Source organism: Argiope bruennichi, chromosome X2 (genome assembly GCF_947563725.1).
Source record: "Argiope bruennichi chromosome X2, qqArgBrue1.1, whole genome shotgun sequence".
Classification (NCBI taxonomy): Eukaryota; Metazoa; Arthropoda; class Arachnida; order Araneae; family Araneidae; genus Argiope; species Argiope bruennichi.
The window spans coordinates 130,602,274-130,628,082 of record NC_079163.1 but is presented as its reverse complement, the minus strand read 5'-3'; the positions used below and the strand labels follow the sequence as shown (position 1 = coordinate 130,628,082).

The following is a 25,809-nucleotide window of genomic DNA, read 5'->3' as shown; positions in this document are numbered from 1 at the left end:
GTGGTAACCACAAAAGGGTTGAAAAAAATTCTACGTATTCTAGTAGAGTCAATTTAAAAAAAGTCACATTATTTCACTTGAAATTTCATTATAAAAGGATTTGTTAAACCAAAATTTGTGAATGAAATTATAAAAACTTAAAAAATATATATAAATAAAACTTTATTTATTCGTTTTATTGACTTGAACATAATTTTTTTTGCAGTAAAAAGCTCATAATCCTGCTTTGCACAAGATTATAAAAAGCGCAATTTTTTTTAAAAATGTTCACACTTTTGTAGAAATTGAAACCATCATTTGTAATATTTTCTTAAATTTGTAGTCTTTTTGCTATTTTATCAAAATCTGAAAACATTTCTTCTTACGAATAAGTTTTAAACCCATTCTTCCTAATAATCAACTACATCACTCACTTATGTCTTTTCATTGCAATTCGTAATACTTTGCAAAATATCATGCCTCATAGAATATTCAACAATGCACGCCTTTAGCAACATGTAAAAACTAGGCATTTCTATTCACTTTTTCAATTTCTTTCATGTCTTAGATCCAGCCGTATTTCATTATTATTTCGACTAACTATCATTTTTACTATAATTTCGTCGAGAATTTCGACAAACAAAAATCGTCCAACGTTGTAAAAAAGAAAACGAAAAAAAATTGTCAAAAAGAATTCCTTTTATAGAAATTATCTTTCTTAATACATATACTAAATATAATGTAAAGGTCTTTAAATAGAAAATTTCGCTCAATGGAAATTAATTCATTAGAAACTCTGCTTATTTATTTACTTTTAACGGGGTATTTTAATACTTTATCGCATTTAGATTCATTTATTAGCTGACTGGGTTTTCTTTCATTCCTCGCAGTTAAAAAAGTATTGGATGACATAGAGACTTAGTAAAGTAATTCATTTTATACACTTCTTTAACTGAAAGTATTTTAAAAGAAATCTTCAAAGTCTCATTTCTCACGACTCCTTCGAGTTCTACCAGTAAACTTTCAGGGTATTCAAAACTGGGCATTCATTAAAAATCTGTGCGTTAAATGAGATAATAATTTACTGGCACGTTCATTCAGAAACATTTGTTTATGAAAATTTCATTCTCGAACATTTGACAAAATATGCACAATTTCAATTTTGACTTCTTAATATATGTGCACATACTTCTGGTGTTAAGGAGAGCAATTCTCATTTATTAGAATATTTGCTTGTATTCAACTTTGGCGTTCACTTTTTCAGAATTAAGTAATCTAATATTTATCAAAACCGAAAAAAAATAAATGGTAAACGGCAATTTAATCTTTACTTTTCAGACTTGAACTGTACTGAAATTCAATTTATAGAATTCCTCCCCTGTATCAAGTAAAAATATTACTTTTATTTAATGAACGATTATGGTATTAATATATTTATGATTCTATTTTCATCCTAAAAGGTTATTTTAAAAGTGATCTAAACAAAATAATTAAAAATTCTTAACCAGTTTTAAAATTAATTTAATAACCAGCTTTTTTCTCAGCAAAATGTGTAACAAAATTACTAGTACTGAATGCGAAAAATTAACTCCAGTGAATTAGTTTCACTGGATAAATAATTCACTGGAAATATAATTAATATTTCCTTTAAAAGATTTTCACTATTAAAATATTTAATGGAAAAGTAGAATTAAGAACGTAACAGTTTCGTCACTTTTTCTGATAGCAATATATTACGTTTTAAATAAAAAGTCTAAAATTTTTAAACTTAAATTCTAGAGAACATTAATCTGGGACAAAATATCACATATTGGAATTTTCCTGTATAATCCAGAATGGGTGGTTATCTCACTAGTCACTTAATGATCCAAGGTCGAGAACATAAATTTTTTGATATTCAAAGGAATTCACATACCTTGTTAAAATTATTCATTAATATATGGTGACTATAATCTGTACATAGTAGCGTTAGAAAATTTAATTCCTCAGAATCAGATTAAAAAAAGTTTGTCATAATTTTTTTTAATTATTTAATATAAGCTTTTAATAATAAGAAAAAAATATCTTATAGTGCAGATTATATTTGAAACCGGAAACAAGAAGCAGACGCTGAGAATCTAAAACATCTAATCAATTTCATTGAGCTATTACAATACAAGTAAACATGAATCCGAAAATCGAATTCTTGAAAATCTCTGTCTTTTAAATAAATTGAAATATAGTTGAGAGCAAGCACAATATTCTCTGGACTCATTTCATTCATATATAATACTGAGGGACATATTTATTTCCTAATCGAATAGTTATTAACAAAACTACAATGCAGCATGAAACCTTGCAAGTAGGATCGCATGTAATATAGCATTGATTGCGTTCTATTGAAGTGCATTAAGACAACATCGGAGTTTCTTTTAAAGTGGAGAACAATTCAGTGACCATTCAAAGTCTCTTACGAATGGGAGAATCACGCATCCTTCCGTATTTTTCAGAATCGAAATTATTCCAGACTGCTACTTAATGTAAATAATTGGTGATTAAGCCACAACACAACATAAAACCTAACAAATGAGATTGATTTTATTACAGTATTGACTGCCTTCTATTTACTTTCATTAGTATGTAATGTCAGCATCGTTTCAAAAGGAGAACAATTCAATGACCATCGGAATTTTTTGGCTAGGGCAAAATCACGCATCCGTAGATATAGTTTCGAAGATAGTATGTTCGAAGCAGTACACTTCTACTTAATATAATAAGTTGGTGTTTTGTTTAAACACGGCTATGCGGAAGGGGAGATATTTTCCACATAAATAAACATCATGCAACTATTACAAACTTCTGTTATCAAAGAAGATAATAAAATCATGCAAATCAAGCATTTTACTTGCATATTTGAAAAAATATTCTAGATCTTTCTAAACTAGATAAAATTAATATAATACTGAAAGAGAATTTAAAAGAATGGCACGTTAAAACAATAAGGAAGAAATTTGAATACTATATTAGGTTTTATTGCTGATAATCTAGGCAAATTTTATTTATGGCCATGCAAATGAGGCCCATTTACTGCTGTTGATTGAATCTCGAAATTCCAGACTTATGATTGTGGGATCCAGACCTGATCCCACCCAATGTCTGTGGTTATCATGTGGAACCGTTGATTTATACTTGCTAACTATTAATTAACTACTGCACTAATAAAATTTATAATATACTAATTAGGAATTTAATTACGAAAATGATTTGATATTGTAAAGCGATGCTGCAAGAAAAACACTCTCGGATTCGTTGATTTTTATACACAGAATGGCCATAAAATATCGTGATTAATTATGGTGCCAACTGCAATTACAGAGTCATATTGCAGTTAGTGACAAAAATTCCAACTATCGTTTTTAAATCTGCGTCGAATTTTTATGCTCAGTATGCATGCCGTATTAGTATAAAGTATAAATATATGATGTTATTCAATATTATCATTTCTACACAATGTTATGAAGATATTATAGAAATATTAATGAATATTTTGTTCTATTATGATATAGACCACATTTGAGTAAATTTGGGTGGACAGAGTTTTCAAAGCTTAACTTTCAACTCCTCAAATTCTATTTTAAAGCCGATTCTTGTATCAAACCTCTACATGATCATCCTGTGTAGAGCTTTCATACAAGAATCGGTGTTTATAATTATAATTTTAAAGCAATAGTTTGTATATGAAGCAAGGATTCGAAATTTACTCAAAATCATTATGAAACACAAAGAAAATGTACAGTTATTGAAAATAAATGAATATAAAACTGCAAATGAAAGAAGGAAATTTAAAAATGCCGAATTACATTCATTAAAAAATCGCATACATTATTGGTATTAATTATTAAAATTTTAAATTAAATATCAATATTGAATACAAAGCAAGGATATAGAGTTCACTTAATATCCATATAAAACACAAAGGAAATGTACAGTTGTTGGAAAATAAATGAATATTAAACAGAGAAAGAATGAATGGCAGAAGAAAGAATGAAGAAGGTTAGTTAAAATGATAGAATTGCTTTCATTAAATCGTATTAATGAAACCTTAATAATTTTTATGAAATTTTATTTGTTATTTCTAACATTCGTTTCATTACAAGGTACACGGATACGAAAGTTTCACCGATAAAAACTATATTCTCCGCCTGACAATATATTCATTTCGTCAAAATGGATAACAAAAAAATTTATACAAAAGGAAATGCTTTTGATGTTGCCGAAAGTGACACATATAATCTGTTATGTCTGTGATAAAATTTTTAATGTTAAAGTAATGTGCTGATAAACGCTTGTTTTCTGCCATCAAATCTGCAGTTGAAATTAATACCAGGACGTAAATATCATGCAGCTTTTCACCCCAAAATCATTAAAACAGCGATTGTATTTCAAGTGGAAAAAATAAAAAATAATCTAAATTTTCAATTTCAAAGAGTGTTCTGTATTTCATTCGAAATTATGTTCGTTGATTTTTTTTTAAATGCATTGTTTGGCGCTCTTTACATGCACAATTCATTTTAAAGGGGGGGGGATTAACAAACAGCAGATCTTAAATCTTAATTATGCATGCGATTTCCAAACACGATTGTGTTCAATTAATGTTTATCACTTTCGTTCGGAATAAGATATATTTTTGAAAACGAGTAATTTAAAATACTATTATAAATAATCAATAACACCAATAAGCAGTTGTTACTCTTTTGCATCGAATAAAAAATTCATAAGAAGCAGACGACGTTCATGCGCATGATTTAAAGGATATTTCGAATCATTTTCAGGCTTTATTTAATAATGAAGTCCAAAATATTTGAATAGATAAAAATATTTCTGTTCGGTTTTTTTTTAAAAATTTCAATGCAACTTAATGAATGACTCTTAAACTACCTGAATTCGCGAAGAAAATGCTTCTTTAAGAAAATAGTGAAAGTAATTATAATGTTACAGGACTGATATAATACCACGAACCCATGATTTTGGATACACGTCACGTTATATTATAATTAACATAGACTGTGCTACTCTCTGAACTTCAAAAATAAATAAATGTGGTATAAGAAAATTAATATCAAGCCGATTTTTCTCCAAGTTTCTAATGTGTTAGGTTTTTCAAATTTTGCACACTTTTGTAATCTCGATCCCATTACCTGTTTCAATGAATATTGCAAATGATCTGTTCATCAATAAAATGAATTATAACAAATGAGAGTTGCACTACTTCGTAAGGAATTGAAGGAAAATTGATTCGTGATATATGTAATAATTCATTACCAATTCACGACTAAAAATAAATACATTTTTACAAAATCTATTTTTGATTTCACTAATAAAAATGTTTTTGCTTGAATTATTACATAATCATCACTGCATAGTTTAAAGCCTTTTCTTGGTTTACAGTTTTTGGTTATAATATTGTAATGATATTGTTACATAATCTATAATTCAGTTGAATTTATATTAGACAATTCTCAATTTTAGAAAGGCTGTTCTTACGGTTTTTAATCAGAAATAATGAACTACTGTACAGTTTGCTTCTACTTTTAAACAATGGTCCTTATCAAATGGATAAATCTAAAGGTAAGTAATAGGTAACTTTAAAATAAAATAATTTCCCGAGCCAAAACAAGACCTGAAATTCAATTCTAAAAATTCCCTTTCATTAACTCCAAGATCGGTTATGCAGCACAACAGAAAAAAAGAGAATTAAATTTCATTCCGTCGTTGTTGTTTTTATTTTTTTATATAGAGAAAAACATCCATTGTCCTTTTTTTTCCCTCTGACTCATAATAACAACATGGAAGGAACATACTTATACCAAACTTAGAATAAGAACTTTTTAGTTTTCACCATTTTTTATGTTGGAGCATCCCCTTAGATTTTAAATTACAAAAACAACCAAGGATCGCATACCACATCTACTGTTAACAGACAGAAATGAATGTCACCAAAATGAATGCGCAGAAACTACAACAGGCTAGAGTTTTTCATTCATTTCGAATTGTGCACTAAGACTTCTTCAACATTTTTTTATCCTTGTAGAGAAGCTCGAGTTCATCTATTGTTGATTATCGCTATACAAAATAAAAATCCCTAAACAGAGGTTTTCGTTTAGCCGCACTGTGGCAGCTGGTATTTTGCATTCACCGAGTATGTAAAATACAGGTGTCGCGCGCATTCACCATATCACCTTTTTTTTACATAAAAGGAGAAAGTAACCTATGTATTCCTTTCGTTTTCAGAGATAGATACAAGAACATCTCATTTCTGGGTTTATTGTCATCATGATGAGTTCTTTCATTGTTTTGTACTTGAGTTATGGCCTATAGAAACAGTTATACGAGTTGTTTAGTTTCTAGGCCAAGACTGAGTCACAAGTTTTGTGTCAACGACTTTTAAAATGGGATTGTTATCAGACGATGTGTCAGATAAGGTAGCCGAACCTTCGTAGAACGAGTCAAACAAAGGAAATTTAGCTGAAAGGAAATTCTTTTTTTGAAAATTTGAAAGGAAATTCAAATTAATTCTATAAAATTTTGATTATTTTAGTTAAAGCTTGGACTAGAATCAATTAATTTTTTGGAAGAAAATAATCTTTTCTACGAATATGTAAGTAAATATTTTTACATTGTTTTTTCCGTGATTAAAAAATTTGCTGTCAGGTTGGTGCCAATAATTTGAATTTTTCTTTTCTGTGAACTTGCTGTGTTTCTCAATAATAATTATAAATGTGGAAATCAGTGAACTCATTAACCCTACCTTTTTTTTTATTTTAGACAGTTTTGATTTAAAAGTTTTAAATATTTTCTTTAAAAATAATTATTCTCAATCGAAAATTATAAAATTATTTTCTTGAAATAATTGTCCTAATTATTTTTGTACAGTTTCATTGAAGGCTACATTTTTTGATAATTTTACATCATATATTAAAATGTAGAATTTAAAACATCTTATTAATTAAAAATATTACATTACTAATAAATATTATTACATTTTTTTTCTATATGCTACAAAGTGTACTTCCATCGATTTCAATGTTCAATTTGCAAAATATGTGTGCAAATATTTTCAGCTTCACCCATAAAAATGACATTTTTGTTTATTTTATCACAGCATGTCATTATATTCTTGCTGCCCGGCAGTGAGAATTTCCTTTAAGTTCAATTTTCAAAAGCCAAGCTAATTACGTTTCAAATGTATTTTCATGATAAATTTCGTAGGCTGATAAATTTCGTAGAATTAATTTCAATTTTTTTTTTTTTTTCATACACATAAATTCTAGAAAAGCTAAAGCAATCGTTTTGAAATTATAAACATTAAAAAAATCCTTAGAAGTTTATGCCATTTTAAAAATAAAATTCTTAATGTGAAATACAGTTTAACAGAATGAAAAACAGCTGCCACTCAGCAGGTGTGACTTTCCCTTGATTATGCATTGAATAGTTAAAACATTGCAGTCTAATTATTTTGAAGTATGAGCTTTTGTGTATAATAAAAAAAGAACTGAAAAGAATCATTGGAGACTTTTAATGAAACTGGATCTCACACAAGAAATATCAATGCTTGATATTCTTTAAAAACAAATTTTGAAGTCATGATTGCATTTCGGATATGATTAGGAAACATTTTGTTATTTGCTTGCAGGTAAAATTGACGTCATTTTCTCTTTCTGTGAGCTTCTTTGGATTAGCTTTCATTTCTGCTTTCCATTCTTTTATAACTGTGCATTTCTGTTATCAATGAATGTTAAGTGTCATTGTGTTAATAAGATTATTAGATTATTTGAAAAACAATGCATTCAATGCGAATAAACTTGTTCATATTATAAATACCTCGCTTATATATGCAAGACTCTATATTAATTTATACAGATATCGAGCAACATAGGGTCTTATCGAGCTGTAATGAAATTTCGAAACTTGTTAGAAAATCATGATTACGAAATGAGCGACATTCTTCTTCATTTTATTCTGTGTGACTAGATCATTACATAATTTCGAAAATAAATGCTTTTGTAGACTCACTCCCATTCTTTTTGTTGAGCCTAAAAAAGAGCTCAAGAAATTGCTGAAGGAAACAAAATGACCTAAAAAATAACGTGTTTTCTGTAAAACAAAGGAATCTAGGAAAGGCTCCTCTTTGGCATCACACTTTCTTGTCCTGAAATTATTATTATTCCAATTGGAATGAAACGTTTCTTTAGAAATATATATTATCATGCGAATTTATTTCCATATCATTTCGTTAAAAGGCTCCTGATAAAAAAAAAGAAGTCGAATACTACACAAATGATCAAATTCGGCTTTATTGTAGCATTCGATATAGTAGGTTCAAATGTGTGCTCACACAATTGGCACCTACTCATCTACTTAGTTTTACTTCAAAATGAACACATTTATTCTTATTATTCATTTTATTAACGAATGAAATCACACAGTTAACTAACAGTTCAGTCACTTGTCCTAGCAATTTTCTGTTATAAAATTCCTTACTTTTTGCACCTTAAATGAATCAGTATGTTCAGCTAATGCGATGTCGAGGTCAAAAATGACAGAACGTTGTTACGTATGACTTTTGCGCATAGTTTAAAGTACTGTACTTAAAATACTAATGTGTTTTTAAAATTTTGAAACTTGGAATCAGTGCTGTAAGAGGGATATATAATTTCGCGATACATTTTATGACTATTGATTTTTTCATTTCGATCTTTTCTACTTTGGAAAGCATTTGCGATATTGCTGAAACCCTTCAGCTTATAGAAGCACAATGTTAACATTTTGCGTTTTCGTACTTGAACCATTTACCTTCAGTTCGAAATATAAAGAACAAAAAATAATACCGTGAAGTGTTACTAACATCATGACATTCATAATTCAACAGCTCTATGTTTCTATTCAAAACAGGTTAAATTATTACTTCAGTTTAACCCTCCATTGAATGCTAGAGACAATGGAAACCTACAATGAACATTCACAAAGGCTCTTTTGGAAACAATTCAGTGGCAGGGAGTTGAAAAAATTTGATGCAATTGCATTTTTATTTTCCTGTTTATATATATATATATATATATATATATATATATATATATATATATATATATATATATATATATATATATATATATATATATATATATATATATATATATATATATATATATGATTCTCTTTTTTTTCAAAATATTTGTGCAGATTATAAAGGGATTTTCATTAATTTTTTAATAAAATTAGTACCAGCAAGTGAACCTGATCACTATTCAAATCAGATGGCAGAGGAAGGCAAGTGATTGATCAAACTAACATTGGAAACCAATATATTCGTAGTTATAATCTAATTTTTCTTCATTTTGTATTAGTGGCTCCTATTGGTATATCTAAATGTTCTTACATAAACGGCGGAGTTTAATAAAGGAGGTGGTTTGAAAATCCCTTTCATGGTGGGTTTGAATCTTAGTCCTATTGAGGATCTATTCTTTTTCGTGACTTCATTGGTGTGATAATGAGATAAATGCCCCCAAGATGGCATGGGAATTTTGAAATGTCAGTATCATCTCATTGCCATTTGTGTTTTAGTGCACCTATAGTACCAGCATGATATGCTGGAATATCAATAAGTATGCATTGTATTAGCTTGATGGTGCAATATGTTGGCGTTGAAGGTTAATGGGAGCTTTACCGATGACCTAAAACTTTTCCTTTTGAAAATAGATAAATAAATTTCATATATATTTTTCCAAAGCTAACTTTTAAAAAAATCCAATGCCAATATTTTGAATCGGAATTTTCTTCTGGTGTTTAAAAGTGTGGACATTATTGAACTGCATATTTGAATCTTAGACTTCTTCCAAAATATCGGTCCTTTTAAATTGACATCTCTGTAACTTCAAACTCATAAATATATTTGAAGTTCACTGTCATTTTTAAAATGTCTCACACTGAAAATCGGCTAATTCTGCTTTGGTTCTTTTAAGTGAAGCCTTTATAAACCATTTGAATTTCTACTTAACTAAATACTAACTATATATTCTACTTAACTAATCAAAATGAATAATCTGTAATATTTTTTTGAAATTCTAATTCTTTTCGTATTGTATGAAACATTATTAGTATTGCTTTTTGTGAAGATTTTTCAATATTATTTACATTAAAATCTTCATCGCGCACTGTAGTGTCTTCATTATCTTTCATAGTAATTAGCAATATGGCATAATCAGTAGGATATTCAGTAATCACGATGCTTTTATCAACCTGATGAAAATTAAACAGCTTTTACCTAATTCACCAACTGTTATGTCTTATAGATGTTATGATTTTTACGATAATCAATGCAGTTTATTTTATTGGATAGTCTATAATGAGATGTCGCAGATGAAAAAAAGTGAGTTGTAAACTTGCTGATAAAAATAGAGTATAAATTCGTTATAAAGTAATTATCTTTTGAAAATCGTTCAAACCAATATTCAGTAGAAAATTCGTAGTTCTTTGAATAGAAACTCTACTATAAATAATAAAACTAAAACAATGTAATTGTTTCACACATCCGCTATATAAATGAAATGATTAGTAAGAAGGAAAAAGATAGATGCTTTCTGTGAACAAAAATGTTTACTTAAAAAGCCATTACTATGCTTTTTTATAATACTCTTTATAAATTTTGACAAATGATTTTACTTTTACTATCAGAGCAATGATTGAAATATATTTACGAATCTCTTCAAAGTATTCTGTTTAAACTACAATCTGCGATTCTTGTTCCACAGGCTATGCAATAAAAATTTTAGAGAGCTGCAAACATTTACTAGATGTTCGTTTTTACTGGTTTGAAATACACACTTCATTTGACATCTTTCTTATATTTAAGTATGTTAATAACTTTCACTTTAATTTTGGTTGAACATCAATGCAAAGTCTGCAGCCAAGGCGAAGTGTCCTTCAAAAGACACTGAATAAAAAGAAGAGTTTAGTCTCAACATTATGAATGGAATTTTTGTTTTCAGCAATTTATTGACTTTGATAGTAATAAATAAATAACTGAAGAGGGTCATTTATTTTTAAATTTAGTTCTAAAATTGTTTTTTTCTAAATTTCAGGCTACAAATCCAAAACTGAGAATTGTTTAATATAATGCCTTAAAGGCTCTTCAGTTTTTGAAAGATTTTTCATTTCTTTAAATAAAATAAATTTTATCCTCGTTATTTATAAGAAATTTAGTAAGAATTATATAAATCGTTTCTAAATAATATCTTTCAAAGTGTTTCTGAGTGAAGTATTATATGAGAAGTTTTCACCTTTTACACCAACTTTTCCTATTGTTTCTGTACATGCCTTTCTAACAATGAGGTTTCATGAATTGCGCTCATTTTCAATGGACCTTGCCTCTTTCCAAAGAAGTTTCGAACGATTCATATTACATAGTTTTTTTCTATCAGTTTGTAAAGTTGCAATTTGATTTTGAGATTAAAAAGACACTTTTTCTTTTTTACTCAATATTTCATTTTTATATATCTGTCTTTTAACATGACGACTTTTGATGAATTTTGTTAAATTCTGTAGCCTTCCAAAGAATTCTCCATATTGCATAACTTTTTTTAACAACTTGCAAGGCTCACATTTTACTTTTGCTTATTTTAAAAGAACGTGTCTTTTCTTATTTTAATTTCAATGAATAATTTTTATTAAATGTGCCCTTTCTTAATATAGTGATGCGCTACATACTTTTATTTCTATAATCTAAAATCGATAACTGCATATTTGAATGTCCTTTAATTATTTAATGTGAAATTAAATGTTTTAGGCTGCGTCGTGGTAGGCTGGAGATTGGTAAGGTTTCTGTAGTTGAAGAGAGACTCATGGTCGCTATGATACAGCTCTCTTCATAATTACATGGCCTACTCAAAATAATCCTCATATAGTTTCAAATGGGGCGTTATTATTTGCGCGCAATGATGAAATAAATACATGCACGCAGTAATTTCTTACTAAGCGCAATAACTGAAGCTTTGTTAATGATCAATTCCTTTATAAGACAAATTCATTTTGCTCTTCTGACTGAATTCTAAATAACTAGTGAGAGTTGTCTTCCCGAATATTTCTCGTATATTCTCCAATAAAGGCTTTATACCCCTCAGCCTGCAGATCTCGGATAATGTCGTTCATTAACGAACAATAATTACAAAATGTAAATCATTGGCATGAATCTATAGCTCGAATATGAGGCCTTTTATCCAACCGAATGAAACCAGATTTGACACGAAATTACTGTTCTAGTCACAAAATCACGTACCGAATTTCATAGATTTCAGTTACTGCGTTCGGGAGTTTCAAATGCATGTGAAAGTACATAGCCAATTCTTTGACACTTTAGATTTTCAATCTATATACCAAATTTATCATAGATGCTATTGATCTTTTGTATTTATCGTATTTCCATAGGACAAATAGTGTATAATTTAATACGAATCTACAAAATTCACCTAAAATTCATAAACCAATTTCATCCTTCTCGCTCAAGCCGTTTAAGTGTTATCGTATTCACATGGTGGATAAAATATGTTTCTTGAGCTTAGGGTCTGAAGAGTTCGAATTTTTTGACAATTATAATACTATCTCTATACTTTGTACATGAAAAAATAAAAAAAATCTGTTCACATTTCAGAAAATCTGAAATTTGTTTATATTTTATAATTGAAACGATATTAAATATTTTTAAGTGTTCATTATATTACTCATTGCGTTTTTTGATAAAGGAAATTAAATTGAAAATGTTTGAGTTGGTCTGGTGATACCTATTTTTTTATATTTTTCTTGAACTGGTTGAGATAGAAATTTACTGTCTAACTAATATTGTTTATAGTATATTTATAGTTTTTATATTCTTATGTATACAATCCGTTGATTATTATCATAGCAATATTTGTTTGTAATTACAAAAAAAATGTAATGAACTCTTTGACACCTAATCATTTGCAAATGAAATTAAATTCAAAGATAAGAAAAGAGAATTTGTTAGTGTGGATGTACGTGAATTTTATTAATAATAGAAAGTCAAGTTTAGAAACATTCGAAAGATGGTATTTATAGCATTAAATCAGTTATATTATTTTAAAAAGTTGCCTCAAGATTTTGTTGCATCTCCATGTTTTAAACTGTCCTGAGTCAGAAAAACTCATTTGTGAAACTACAGGGTGATCAAGAAATAACAGGAGGTGTTCGGAGCCCTGTAGCCTGTTATGTACTGGACGAAATATAACAAAATTTGGTCACCATACACATTAAAGCATGCGGTTTTGATTTATTAAAAAGAAAATCGGTACCAAAAAACGCCGATAGAGTAAATCCTGGCACTTCAAGCGTATAATGTGTAGAAAAAGAATACATAACTGCCAATAGAAACAGTAAATAGCAACACACCAAATACCAATGAAAAACGTTTTTTGTAGCAACTTACAAATTTGGCTCAAAGTGACCACCAATTTGATGCTCCAATAATTGCATGAGGTACACGAGGTTTTCGAACGGTGGCTCACAGCATATCGGCATTTTTTCGTCTGACATGTAACGTTATTTGATATTTTAAAGTAGGAATGTCAGAAACATGTCCTTTATACACAACGCCTTTCAAGTGAACCAGAACAGCCTCACAACCAGAAATTGCCAAGATTCAGATCAGTGTCATCAGTTAGTAGGTGTTATCTTATACGGATAAAATTTCAGGATCTTACTCAATACCTTCTGCATCGTCGAGAACGGGGTATCTGTTTGCTTTGATATTGTTTGCATTGACTGCTGTTATCATGCTTATTAGTTATCGCCTGATCCATAACGGCAGTTGCAATTTCTTCAACTTGTTCCTAATGGATAACTGTATGTCCTCGGCCTGTTTGCACACCAAGAATTCCTGTTGTTTCAAATCTCTCAACCATTCTTCTAAAGTTAGTTATTGTAATCGGTCCTCTACGTAACTGTTTTAACCGGCGGTATTCACGAAGGCATTTCATCCCGCTAATAAAACAGCTCGACAAATAAGGCGCGTTCACGTAGTGACAACGCAATCGACGGGCGAATTCTTGCAGAATGACATAAATTCCCGCAACTCTTCCTTTTATCTTCTATGTCATGTGTCACAAAGTACCCGTATAAGCAAATGACATAATAAAGGCTCCGAACACCTCATGTTATTTCTTGATCACCCTGTATGAACACAATAACTAAATAAAATTAATAATAAAAATTAAAAAAATGAGCCGTAACTATGGAATTTAATATGTAATAATAACATCAAATCTATTGATTTGTGTCAAATCTTGGACGAAATCAGACCTTAATTAAATAAAAAAAACTAAATCATTATAAATTAATTTAAAAACTATCATTGTTAAATTAGAGTAATAACAATGTGAAAAACTGAGATAAATCTTAAAAAAAGGTTTGCAGATTTTATGTATTCATGAACAAACGTCTCAATTAAAAAAAACATATCTCAATTATGCATCTTATCATCATGAATCTCTTTGTAAATCTTATGCGTTTTCTCGAATTCCGAACTTATGATCAGGATAACATGCTTGGATAACTCTTTCAAGGAGAAATTTCTTGGAAAACAGCTGGTGCCACTAGAAATATACTCCAATCTAACTGAACAAAACATTTCCTGTCCAAACAGCAAACAATTGGTCATACTCAATTATGCATGAACAGAAACAAAATCTATTTGGTTTAGTTAAATGACTTTGTTAAATGACAAATTTGATATTTTTCATCTACTTTTTTTAGGTAAATGGAAGCTTTTGTTAATTATTTTGATTATCTGCATAACTAATTTCAGTCCTTTAAATTTAGTTTCACGATTGGTCGATCATATTTTCTGTATAAGTATTGAACAATCTTATTTTGTCCCATTTTTATTCAGTTCTTTTACTTAATAAATTTACTTTCAAAATTTAAAACTGATAAAAAAATGCTCAATTTTTTTGTATATATCTTCGATGAAAAACAAAAGAAATCAGTTAAAAATTAAATAAAAATTTTAACAAAATGCATGGTTAAAACTTTGTTTACGTCTACCAGAAATGTTTTGCAACTGACTCCAATAAAATAGAGAACGAGTGAAATGCAAATGAAGAAATAAAGAAGCAGAAATATAAATTTTCTAATCTTTATGAGATTCAGGAGTTAAAATTGCATTCGTATGAAAAAGAAGATACAAATAAAGATAAAATAAGCACAAATTTTGAAAATAAATTAATTGAATTTTAATTGGAAGTGAGAAAGGAAGTAAAATAAGTCATGATATTTAAAAGATGTTTGTTTTGTTGCTTTAAACCTTTTTTCTTGTTCTAAAAATTGAGATCCAACCAAAAATTCAAACCTACCATCCATCTACACCTTCTGTATTGAGTAAATGACGACAAGCATGGCATTCTCTTCCCCTCTGGATTGAAATAAACAATGAGTGACCTCTCTATAATCCGATACTCTGACAATCCAGCTGATCCAGTTGTCCAAAACGGTGAGTGAAAAGCTTAAAAGCAAAACCAGACACTGCATGTTGACGTCAGTCTCTGGGGATCATTGAAACATCTGGTCTTATTTAAGATTATATTTTGTTATATTTATTATACACTCATGTCCATAAATTAAGGATAATGCAAGTTCAGGAAAAGAAAGAGTCAGAAGCAAAACAAATGTGACTTATTTATAAAGCCTATTTATTAAACAAAAGGTAAAGAGCATAAAAGATGCCATATGTTTGATATCATTAATAAAAATTACGATTTTTTGCTCCCTGGAGAAAATTACAAAAAAACCCTATTTACAAAAACCAATATTACATGGTTGGTATGATCGTTAATACATAGTATGTCTCCAAGACGTTGCTATACAGTCCGTACAACGCCTAGGCATGCTTGGGGAATATTACAGCACTCATCAAGCAATGCTCTCCGAAGTTCCGGTAGACATGTAGGAGATGGTTGACGGGCTGCAACTCGTCGGCCAAGCATGTCCCGCACATGCTAAACTGGATTCAAGTCCGATGAGAATGCTGGCCAGTCCATACGAGAGATATCCTCCGATCGAAGGCATTCGTTTACGATGTTTGCACGGTGAGGACGGGTGTTGTCATCCATAAACATGAGTTCTGGACCCATGGCGCCCCGAAACAAATGTACATGTTGTTCCAGAATGACGTCCCGATAGATTTGACCTGTCATGGTTCCAATTTGAGCATGCAGGTCAGTTCTGGAATCCAGAATAATTCCTTCCCAAACGAGCAATCCTGCACCACCGTAACGGTGTCGTTAGTGATGTTCTCTTGGTGGTAACGGGTACCTGGCGCTCTCCATAGGAAAGCTCGGCGAGAATCAGACTGCAAGCTATATCTGGACTCGTCGGAAAACATCACTCAAGCACACTGTTGCGGTGTCCACAATGCATGCTCTCTACTCCAGGCTAACCGTAAGCGACAATGAGTTGCAATAAGTGGAACACATCTGACAGTCCTACGAATATATAGACCAATCTGCCCTAAGCGTCTGTACACGGTCTGTCTTGAAACTGTCGTACCAGTGGCTGACGAGAGCTGACGAGACAGGTCTCATGCTGTGCTCTATCTGTTTTTTTTTTTGTTTTGTTTTTTTGGAAGTAACTTCCAAATACCAGTTCTCAGTCGCCGTTGTAACTCGGGGGCGACCTGTGCTGCAACGTCTATTCACATTACCATCATCTTGAAATCGCTACCAAAGCCTGGAGATGACACTCTAGGCGATTCCAAGTTTCTCGGATACTTCCAGCTGAGTACGCCCACATTCCAGACGGCCGATAATTCTACCACGTAAAAAATCATCCAAATTCGTCATTTGTGTCATAACTATGCGGTTATTGCACTGAAAGGCTTATAAAGCACTACCGAACAATTTTACTTCTTTGCCTGTATTCCTTATACATCATTCTCTTACACTCTTGTCATTGTGACGTACTATCGGTGTCATCTGGTGACTCCTGCAATTTGCATATGATTTTTGAAGATGTGTGTAGTCATTTTACGGGTGATATATGTATTTTAGTGTTCGATTTCGACGTGACTCTGAATTACCCTAAATTTATAGGCATGAGTAAATGGCATAATATTCTGAGTACTTTGGTATCATTTGCAATAAGAGTAGGTTTTGCTGTTAAAAAGAGTTTTTTATTGAATTCATTAATCCGATATTTTATTTTTCCTGCAGACGTCTGTCGATTTACTCAAAGACTGCTGTGCAAACAACAATGTGTTTCCACTTTTCCTCACAAATCCGGCACTCTGTCGGCACCTAGATTCTTTATATACTCATTCCTTCTCCACTGATCTCCCTATCTCCCCTCTCCAACTGGAATTAAGAATATATCAAGACATTTCTGCTTCTTAAAAAAATAAATAAAATATTCAATTCAATTAAATAATGGGAAGAAAAATAGACTATGCAAATTCAAGAATGAATTTAAAGTCTACGTTTAAATATATTCATTTAATTAAATAAAATTTTCGAAGACGGTACGTTAAACAGTGCAAATTTATAAAGTGTAAGTAAAATATGCTCTGAATATGTGATTCATTAGCGAAAGTCATGGAAGAACAGAAAATTCGAAATAAGAAGGTGGATTACAAAGATCTAGTGCTGCATAAAGACGTGTCAATTAAGAGGACACATTATTCAAATTGTTCAAAATGTCTACTTACATTTTATTTGATTATTTCAATTTTCTAACCTTTATAGTCATTGTGCCAAAATATCAAAGTAGTATCTTGAATATTTTTCAGAGATTATTTATACTTTTACTCATTATACTTATTTTCTCCATGTTAGGGTTTTTATCATCATCTTCTTTTAAAAATACTAAGATTTTTTTGCACTTTAAGAAAGAGATTTCAATTTATTTGTATTTGTTTATCATTACATATATGATAAAATTGCATGCAATGAATGCTAAGCTTTATACAGAAGATATAAAATGAGGAATTTTCTTCTTTTTCACTCTAAAAACGGTAAAAATGTTAAATTTTTAATATTGAATGTTTTTTCTAATACAAGCAAAATTTCTTTTAATATTTTAGTAATTCAACAAATATAATTGGAAGAAAGAAATATTCATGTTCGAAAAAGTATTAAATATTTTTAAAAGGTTGATTTTTTTCAAAAAATTTATATTCAGATTGAAGAGTTTAGACTTTTTAAAGTTTATTTTCGAAGAAAAATTTAATTTCAATTAAAGTGAACGATTAAAATTATTTCATTTTGTTCTAGGTGCTATTTTTTTAATATTAAGTTACAATGTTTTCAAAATATTTTCGGTTATACTTTAAAAAAAATCAAGTATGTGATGTGCTACTCTAAGTTAAAAATTTTCCGTCTTTTTGTAAACGCTAGCAAGAAAGGAAGGGAAATAAAATGACCCAGAAATCTAAAACGGACAAAACAAGTAAATAAAAAATATTTGCAGAATTTTATCGCCATCGTTAACATAAATTTTAAGATTTATGTTATTTTCAATAAATATAAGCTGTTACTAACATATAATTCTACAAGAAAAAGTTTTACAGAATCTTTTAAGATTCTCGAACTGATTTTGTATATTCAAAATAAGAGAATTGTAGTTATGACTATCATGTTATGCCTTTCAGGCTTCATAACAATAAAAAGCCTATTACTTTTAACTGTGCACTGAATATGAATGATATGACAGGAATAAAAATAAATAGGAATGAAATGTATATTGTTTTGTCTAATTCGCTTACAACAGTTCATGGAACATAAAAATCACAAACACATTTCTTCAAAAGCTTAAACATTTCAAAGCAAAGACAATAATATCGTTATTTATGTCTTGAGGGTAAAGTATGATTACAAGTTCTGAGAAAGATTTAAATCTACAATGAGTTATTTGTAAACATTTTTAGATTTGAATGTTCCGTGAATTCGAATACACGTTTTTCATCTGGGCCGATCTTACGTCGTCCACATATTCTTTTTATATCAAATGGCATAAATACACACATCCTTATTGTTCAAACAATGTTTTAAATTATTGCTTGGTTGTCATTGTAATTGTTTAAACATTTCTCAATAATTCAGTCTTTATCTTTAAGAAGGATTAAGATTTATATTTAAGAAGGAAAGAATAAGTGAGAGGTATTGATAGTGTCGTGTACTCGCCTATGGTACACGGGTTCTTTTACTGTGATTGAAAAAAACTACTCTCCTTGAAAAAATTAACTATAACATTTATTTCTACGACAAGACAAGCTATTCTATATACATATTAAGTTTAAATGACTGCATTTCCGAAAGAAAATAGTTCAGAATCTTTTAGCTGCTGATCAGAACGCTGTTCCGTTTTTCAAGTTTTTGATTCCAAGTTGTAGTTGTTTCAATATGGAGTTGAGTTGTTACTCGCTTCGTCGAAGATCGCGGATTCATGCGAAACTCCCACCTTTTGGGGCTTTCTGTTCACGAAAACTCAAAATGTTCTTTAGACCAAACAGTTCACAGGTCCAGTCGTTTGGGAGCATGAATCTTACGGCCGAAACGGGTTTTCATGGTATTTAGATTTGGTAGACACGTTTTGCCCGATTCTGGTAGCTTCTCAGGATGTTCAACATATTGCTGTTGTACTGTCTCTTCTTTCTCATCTTCAATTTCAGATGCTCTCTTCTCTAGTAGATTCTCTACTGAAGGTGTTTGAACCTCAAGGGGGTAGAGACGCTGTACAGGTCTCAGAAATTCGCCGTTCTTCGCTTTTACTTTTACAAGACGAACTGAATCATTCTTACCATCTTTCTGTTATTTTCCCAAGAGGCCAATAAAGACGTTTTTGATTGGTTACTTCGACAATAACCACTTCTCCCTCCTTGAAATCGTGGGTTTTTATCATTTTCTTGGCATGTTGCCTCAGATGCCCCAAGTATTCCAGTCAGAATCGATTTCTGAGATCTTCTTGCAGTTTTCACCTATATAGCCGCCGCTTGCGAAAATACTCAGGAGACAGTTCCAAGTGGTCAAGATCTGGAATTCTATTTTCTCTACGTTTTCTGAGGAATGAAGATGGTGTTACAGGTTCCAAATCACCGTGTTCTGAAACGTAGGTAATGGGTCTTGAATTTACGATGTCTTCGTAATCGAATAGAATTGTATTCAATTTTTCGTAATTCAGGCATGCTCGGCCTAGAACTTTCTTCAGGAGGTCTTTTCCTCGGGCAATAAGGTGCTCCCACCATCCTCCCCACCATGGAGCTGATGGTGGTATAAATTTAAAAATTATTTCCTTCTTTTTCCCTTTTCTTACTACTTGTTGCCAGTTAATACAATTAAATAGTTACAACAAAATTTGTTCCATTATCTGAGTATATTACTGAAGGTCGTCCACGTCGTACAATAAAACGCCTCAGCGCTAGTATGAAATTTTCCGTTGACAGCGAGGAAAGAAGTTCAAGGTGGATCCCTCGATATACAGCGCATGTGAAGAGCGCTAGCCATGTTTTGGTACTATCTTTCAGAAACAATGGGCCAGCCAGATCCACTCCAGTAACCTCAAATACACCTGCATTTTTCACACGGTCTTCTGGTAAGGGAAGTAAATTTGTTTTCACAAGTTTAGCGTTGAAACGCTTACAGCGGACACAGCTGTTTCAAATTTTTCGAATAGACTTCCTTCCTTTCAGAATCCAGTATTTCTCTCGGAGAAGGGTAATCAAAATTTGAATTCCACAATGCATCAGAGTTCGATGTTTATACATGATCAAATTCCCTACAGCTGGATGTTCCCCTGGCAGGATCGCCGGATACTTGAAGTCTTCTGTATCTTGACGGTAAATAGCGCGGGTCTTAACTCGCAGTAAGCCATTCCTGTCTGCTATGACATTTAATGAGTGCAACCTTGGATCTAAAATCCATTAAAAACTTCTCTCTGTATCAACAGCATAAATAGATGTTCGGCTTCTTCTACCTCAAAACAAGTAAGAGTTGGGGAATTCGAAACATCTCTTTTTCTGGCATTATTGCAGAATCTGCGAATCCATGCAAGCATTCGAACAGTCTTCAAATGAGAAGAGAATGATTTGTAATACCAATCATTTGGTTTTTCGGTATGATTATGAAATGTCAATATGGTCTTCCGTTTCTCAGCATTTATTAATTCTTCGTCTGCTTCTTCCATGCTACTCGGCCAATTTTCTTCATTTTCATAAAGCCACATAGGTCCCTCCCACCATTTAAAATTAAGAAATTGCTCCGCTGAACATCCTCTGCTGGGAAGGTTGGCCGGATTTTGTGTGCCGAGAATATGTCTCCAACTTTCAACATTTGTAAAGGTGCGTATTTCTTGGACTCGGTTAAACACAAATGTTCCCCAAGGCGCATTTCTTTTTATCCAGGTGAGTGCTGTCGATGAATCGCTCCAATAAAATGTCTTCAGATTAGGCATTTTTAGGTCTTCGATAATTCTTGCACTCAGTCTAGCACCAATACAACACGCCAGCAGTTCCAGATGTAAAATCGTTAAGTTCTTTAAAGGCGAAACTCTAGCTCGAGACTGAACAAAGCTAACAAACACTTCATCACGAACCTCTACTCTTAGGAAAATACGTGGCATACGCTTTAGCACTTGCATCACAAAAGACATGAAGACTGACGGTTTCTTCTTCAAGTTGACTCAGTTTCATCCATCGAGGTATTTTGACTTCTGAAAGATTCTTTATACCCTTCAGTCATTTCCAAAATCGTTTGGATAGACCTTCTGGCAGGGCATCATCCCATTTAAGTCCAAGATTCCAGGATTTTTGAAGCATAAACTTTGGAATGATGGTTACGGGAGAAGATATACCCAAAGGGTCAAATATACTCTGAGCCAAAGAAAGCAGACCTCTTTTAGTAAGAACCAGATTTTCATCTTTCGGACAGTTTATGATGCAAGACAGAGTATCTTGTTTTAGGTCCCAGTTTAGGCCCAATAAGGATACAGTTTGGTATTTGTCGGGCTGATCGATAATTTCAAGCGAAGCATTTGATTGCCAGCCTCGTAGATTGAATTTTCCTAAAGACATCAATTCTTGCGATTCAACTACAAATTTATTTGCTTCATCTGTATTCTTTAAACTGCAGAAACAATTATCCACATAAAATGAATTCTTCAAGATTTCCGCAGTATTCAAGAGCTCTTCAGGGGCTTTTTCCAGATGGTAATTCAAAGTTGCCGCTAAAAGGAATGGACTGCAAGTGAAACCAAACACAACTCTACGATGCCTGTAGATTTTCATTCCCTTGTCTTTGGTTTTCCATAAAAATCGCAGATAATCCTTGAACTTCTCTCTAATTCCGATCTGAAGAAATGCCTTCTCAATTTCTGATGCTACTCCAACAGGAAATTTCCGGAAACGATTCAGTAGGGGAGGAACAAGTTCAATTAAATTAGGACCGCTTTCTAAGCAGGCATTCAATGAGGGCATACCCTTTATATGTGCGGATGCATCGAAAACTGGCCTCACATTCTTAATAATGCTGTTCTCTTTAAATACAGGCCTGTGCGGGAGATAGTATACATTTAACTCTTTTTTATCTTCAATTTCTTCAATGACACCGTCAGAAATCCATTTTTTAAAGACATCTGCATATATTCCAACCTTCTCGGATTCTACAAGTTTTTTATAAACAGAAGAAAGTCGTTTCTCGGCCATTTGTCTGTTGTCAGGGAGCCGGGATGATTCTAACACCCAAGGTAAGGCGATTTCGTACCTCCCATCCTCATTAATCTTCAGAGTATTTCGAAAATAATCTAAAGTACTTTGATGCATTTCAGTCTTCTTTTTAGATTCAGCAGGATCAGTAATTCCAATGGCTTCTTACTTCCATAAGTCACTTATATTACAATCTTTTATAAGTAAGTTTGTCACTTTCATGCTTATAGAGTCTAAACTGCTTGGTGCTCTTCCCATAAGTGTCCAACCAAGCAAAGTCTCAGTGGCAGTTAATCCACAAGTTAAATTGAGGATTTTTCCAGTCATCAATTTTCCTGCTATGTCAGCACCAATAAGCAAATGGATTGTGGATGAAGAACAAGATGCTAAACATTCTTGGTCTGTCGTCTTCACCTTTTTCCTCGTTATCATCATTCTTCTTTCCCAGCACAGGTTGGATTCAGTTGCCAATCAAGAGAAAACGTCGCCAGAACCAAATCTTTGCATTCACCCAACTCGACAGTTCTTCTTCACTAAGTCAATGCTTATTTATTACAGAGCCCTGAATTTATATTCTCATAAATGCAGTTTCTGAACATTTCCAGCTAATTAGGAACTGGTTATGAGAAATATAACTGTATTGCAGAAGTATGGATATAGTATCATCAGAATCTTGAAAAGATGCCATGATATACTTGCCTTTTTAAAATTAACAGAAACATTTGAGTTCCCTTACTTCTTGATAACCTAATGAACATTATCTGCTGTTTTGTCCCCAGACATGATATATCAAATCAGTGGAGTTAAATCTATTAACTGAGAGTAGATGATAGGTAAATAATTTCCATTGGGACTAAATTCCTAATAGTTAATAAATATCTGTACCAGTCTGTACATAGTAAAATGAATCACTTATACCATTCATAAAGAAAATGTTGAAAAATGGATTGGAATGCACATTCTCGAAGAAAACATGATGAGCAGAGATTGTAAACTGAATTATGAAATAAAAGAGATAGAGTTATCAAAAATAATATCCGAATTGTAAAAAGAACAATGCGTGTGAAGACAACATTTTCTCACACATGTGTGAACTAATGTACGTAAACGTTAAATTCTCAAAGTTAAATGTTAAAAATGAAATGCGACTGCTCAAAATTTATTTCTGCCTTACAATATCCATTAAAGTTTTGTCAAACCCCTAAAATATTTATTTAATTTTTGCGTTGATTTTATTACCCAAATTTTCGGTATGCAACGCTAAATCTACCCTTGGTGGTGAAAATTTGAGCTATCCACTATTTTGTAAATCTATTATTTATGAAAAAATACAAACAAGGTATTGCTCTTTGGCAAGTAGTTTTATCATAGTGGAACTACTGACTGCAAAAACTCAGAAGTCATCAATATTGAAAATATCGGGACCCCTAAGGAAACTGGTTATTTTTTAATCAATATATATATATATATATATATATATATATATATGTGAAAACAATAAAAACTCAACTTTGAAAAAAATTTCATGTGGTTTCTAATAAATTCTGTAAATCCTAAATAGCTGTAATTTAATTATATTTACTTTGTATATGTGCATAAGTAACCTGAATAAGTGCATCGTAACATAAAATAGCGTTCCTTGTTGGAGATAAAACTATTGAATGGAATGAAATCAAATCTCATATATAAATGGATGGGAGATAAATTTCGCTGAAAAAATATAGCACCAAAAATCGCCGAAGTAATAACTGTATGCAGGAAAGGTCAACCCACTGAAAATGGGCAAGAGAACCAAATGTTGATTGGCGAAGTATTCATTTGTATGATTCTCAAATTGCATATCATTCAATTCCGTTTAAGCATATTTTTATTATTCGAATATTAATGCTATTTTGAATATTCCAATTTCGATGCAATCGCTATAATAATTCTATATCTATCTATCAAAATATCTTCTATCTATGTTGCGAAACTGTTTAAGGAATTGATTTCTCCGTGACATCCGTAGTACAGTCAAACCTATTTTTGTGCGGTCTTTTTTAATGCAGTGTATGAATTCGAACAGTGTTGGCATTATAACAACGTTGAAATTTTTTTTCTATCAGTGTACATATGTACTCTGGTATACAATGTATGTACATATCACATTAACTAATTCCAGAATTGAAAAATAAAATAAATATACTCCAAAAATAAATCAACTCTAATATCTTCAAGTGATGAAAGTGATTTTGAACCAGTTTCATCAGAGGAAAATGAGTGTTTTGGATTGAGACGAGTAGTATTGAATTATGTACATTTTGAAAATTTCTCCATGTTTAAAATGAAAAATTAAATTTTAAAAAATTGCTTCCACGTGTAATTGATCTATTCATTTTATTCTCATTTCTTTGTAAATCATCGACAGATTTTCTAAGCGAAATTTTTTTATGCGGCACCCCTTCACCACATATTTTTTTTTCTTTAGTATGTTGCAAAAAAATTTTTCTTATAACTATTTAAGAAATGTCGGAATATTTTTTATGGAATTCCTTTCATACGATCTCTATTTACCGCCAAAAGCAATTTTCGGAAGATGTTAATTTAAAATTAGTTATCACCTCTTGCTTTTATATGAACCCGACACTTTCTGCATCTGTGTTTCAATTTATTCTGTCTTAAAATTTCCTGTCGTTTAATACAATTTCGGATCATTTTTATGAGCATAAATAAATCATGAAGATGTATCCCTTTTGCTCTTAATCCGTGTAGTTGAGATTTTTGGATTGCAGGTGCATCCAATCACTTACGATTACTCGTGCTGCCATCTATTGTCTAAATAAAACTCTCCAACATGAGTAGCTAAAAATCTTTTTTTTTTTTAATGCTAATTCTATATTTTAATTTCATTATAAAATTGACATATTTTTTCAAGATTAAGACTTCAAGCAATTCACAAGGGAATTTCTTGGAGTTAAAAATAGAAATTAAATTCATGCAGAAAGATAGAAACATTATTTATATAATTTTCTTATGTTCCATCTTCAATATGTAAATAAGAAATAATGTTTTGTTTCACTCTACACAGTATGAGAATCCACATGCTCCCCTCAAAAATT

The 25,809-nt window shown here is 31.1% G+C and overlaps 2 protein-coding genes across 2 annotated transcripts in view; one reads left to right on the top strand and one right to left on the bottom strand.

Annotated features, from left to right (window-relative positions):
- Positions 1 to 6,595: 6,595 nt before the first annotated feature.
- The window catches only part of LOC129960231 (ras-related protein Rab-5B-like), a 117,990-nt gene continuing 98,776 nt past the window's right edge, over positions 6,596 to 25,809 (top strand). The window contains exon 1 of the mRNA XM_056073487.1: positions 6,596 to 6,616. The gene's annotated coding sequence lies outside the window, so the exon portion shown is untranslated. The remainder of the gene's footprint in view (positions 6,617 to 25,809) is intronic.
- Positions 21,746 to 22,828, bottom strand: LOC129959885 (uncharacterized). Its single transcript, XM_056072781.1, has one exon. The coding sequence runs from the start codon at positions 22,826 to 22,828 to the stop codon at positions 21,746 to 21,748; it is 1,083 nt and encodes a 360-aa protein (XP_055928756.1).

Coding starts and splice junctions, on each gene's coding strand:
- LOC129959885 (XM_056072781.1), bottom strand. CDS start 22,828: ATGCATCAAAGTACTTTAGATTATTTTCGAAATACTCTGAAGATTAAT.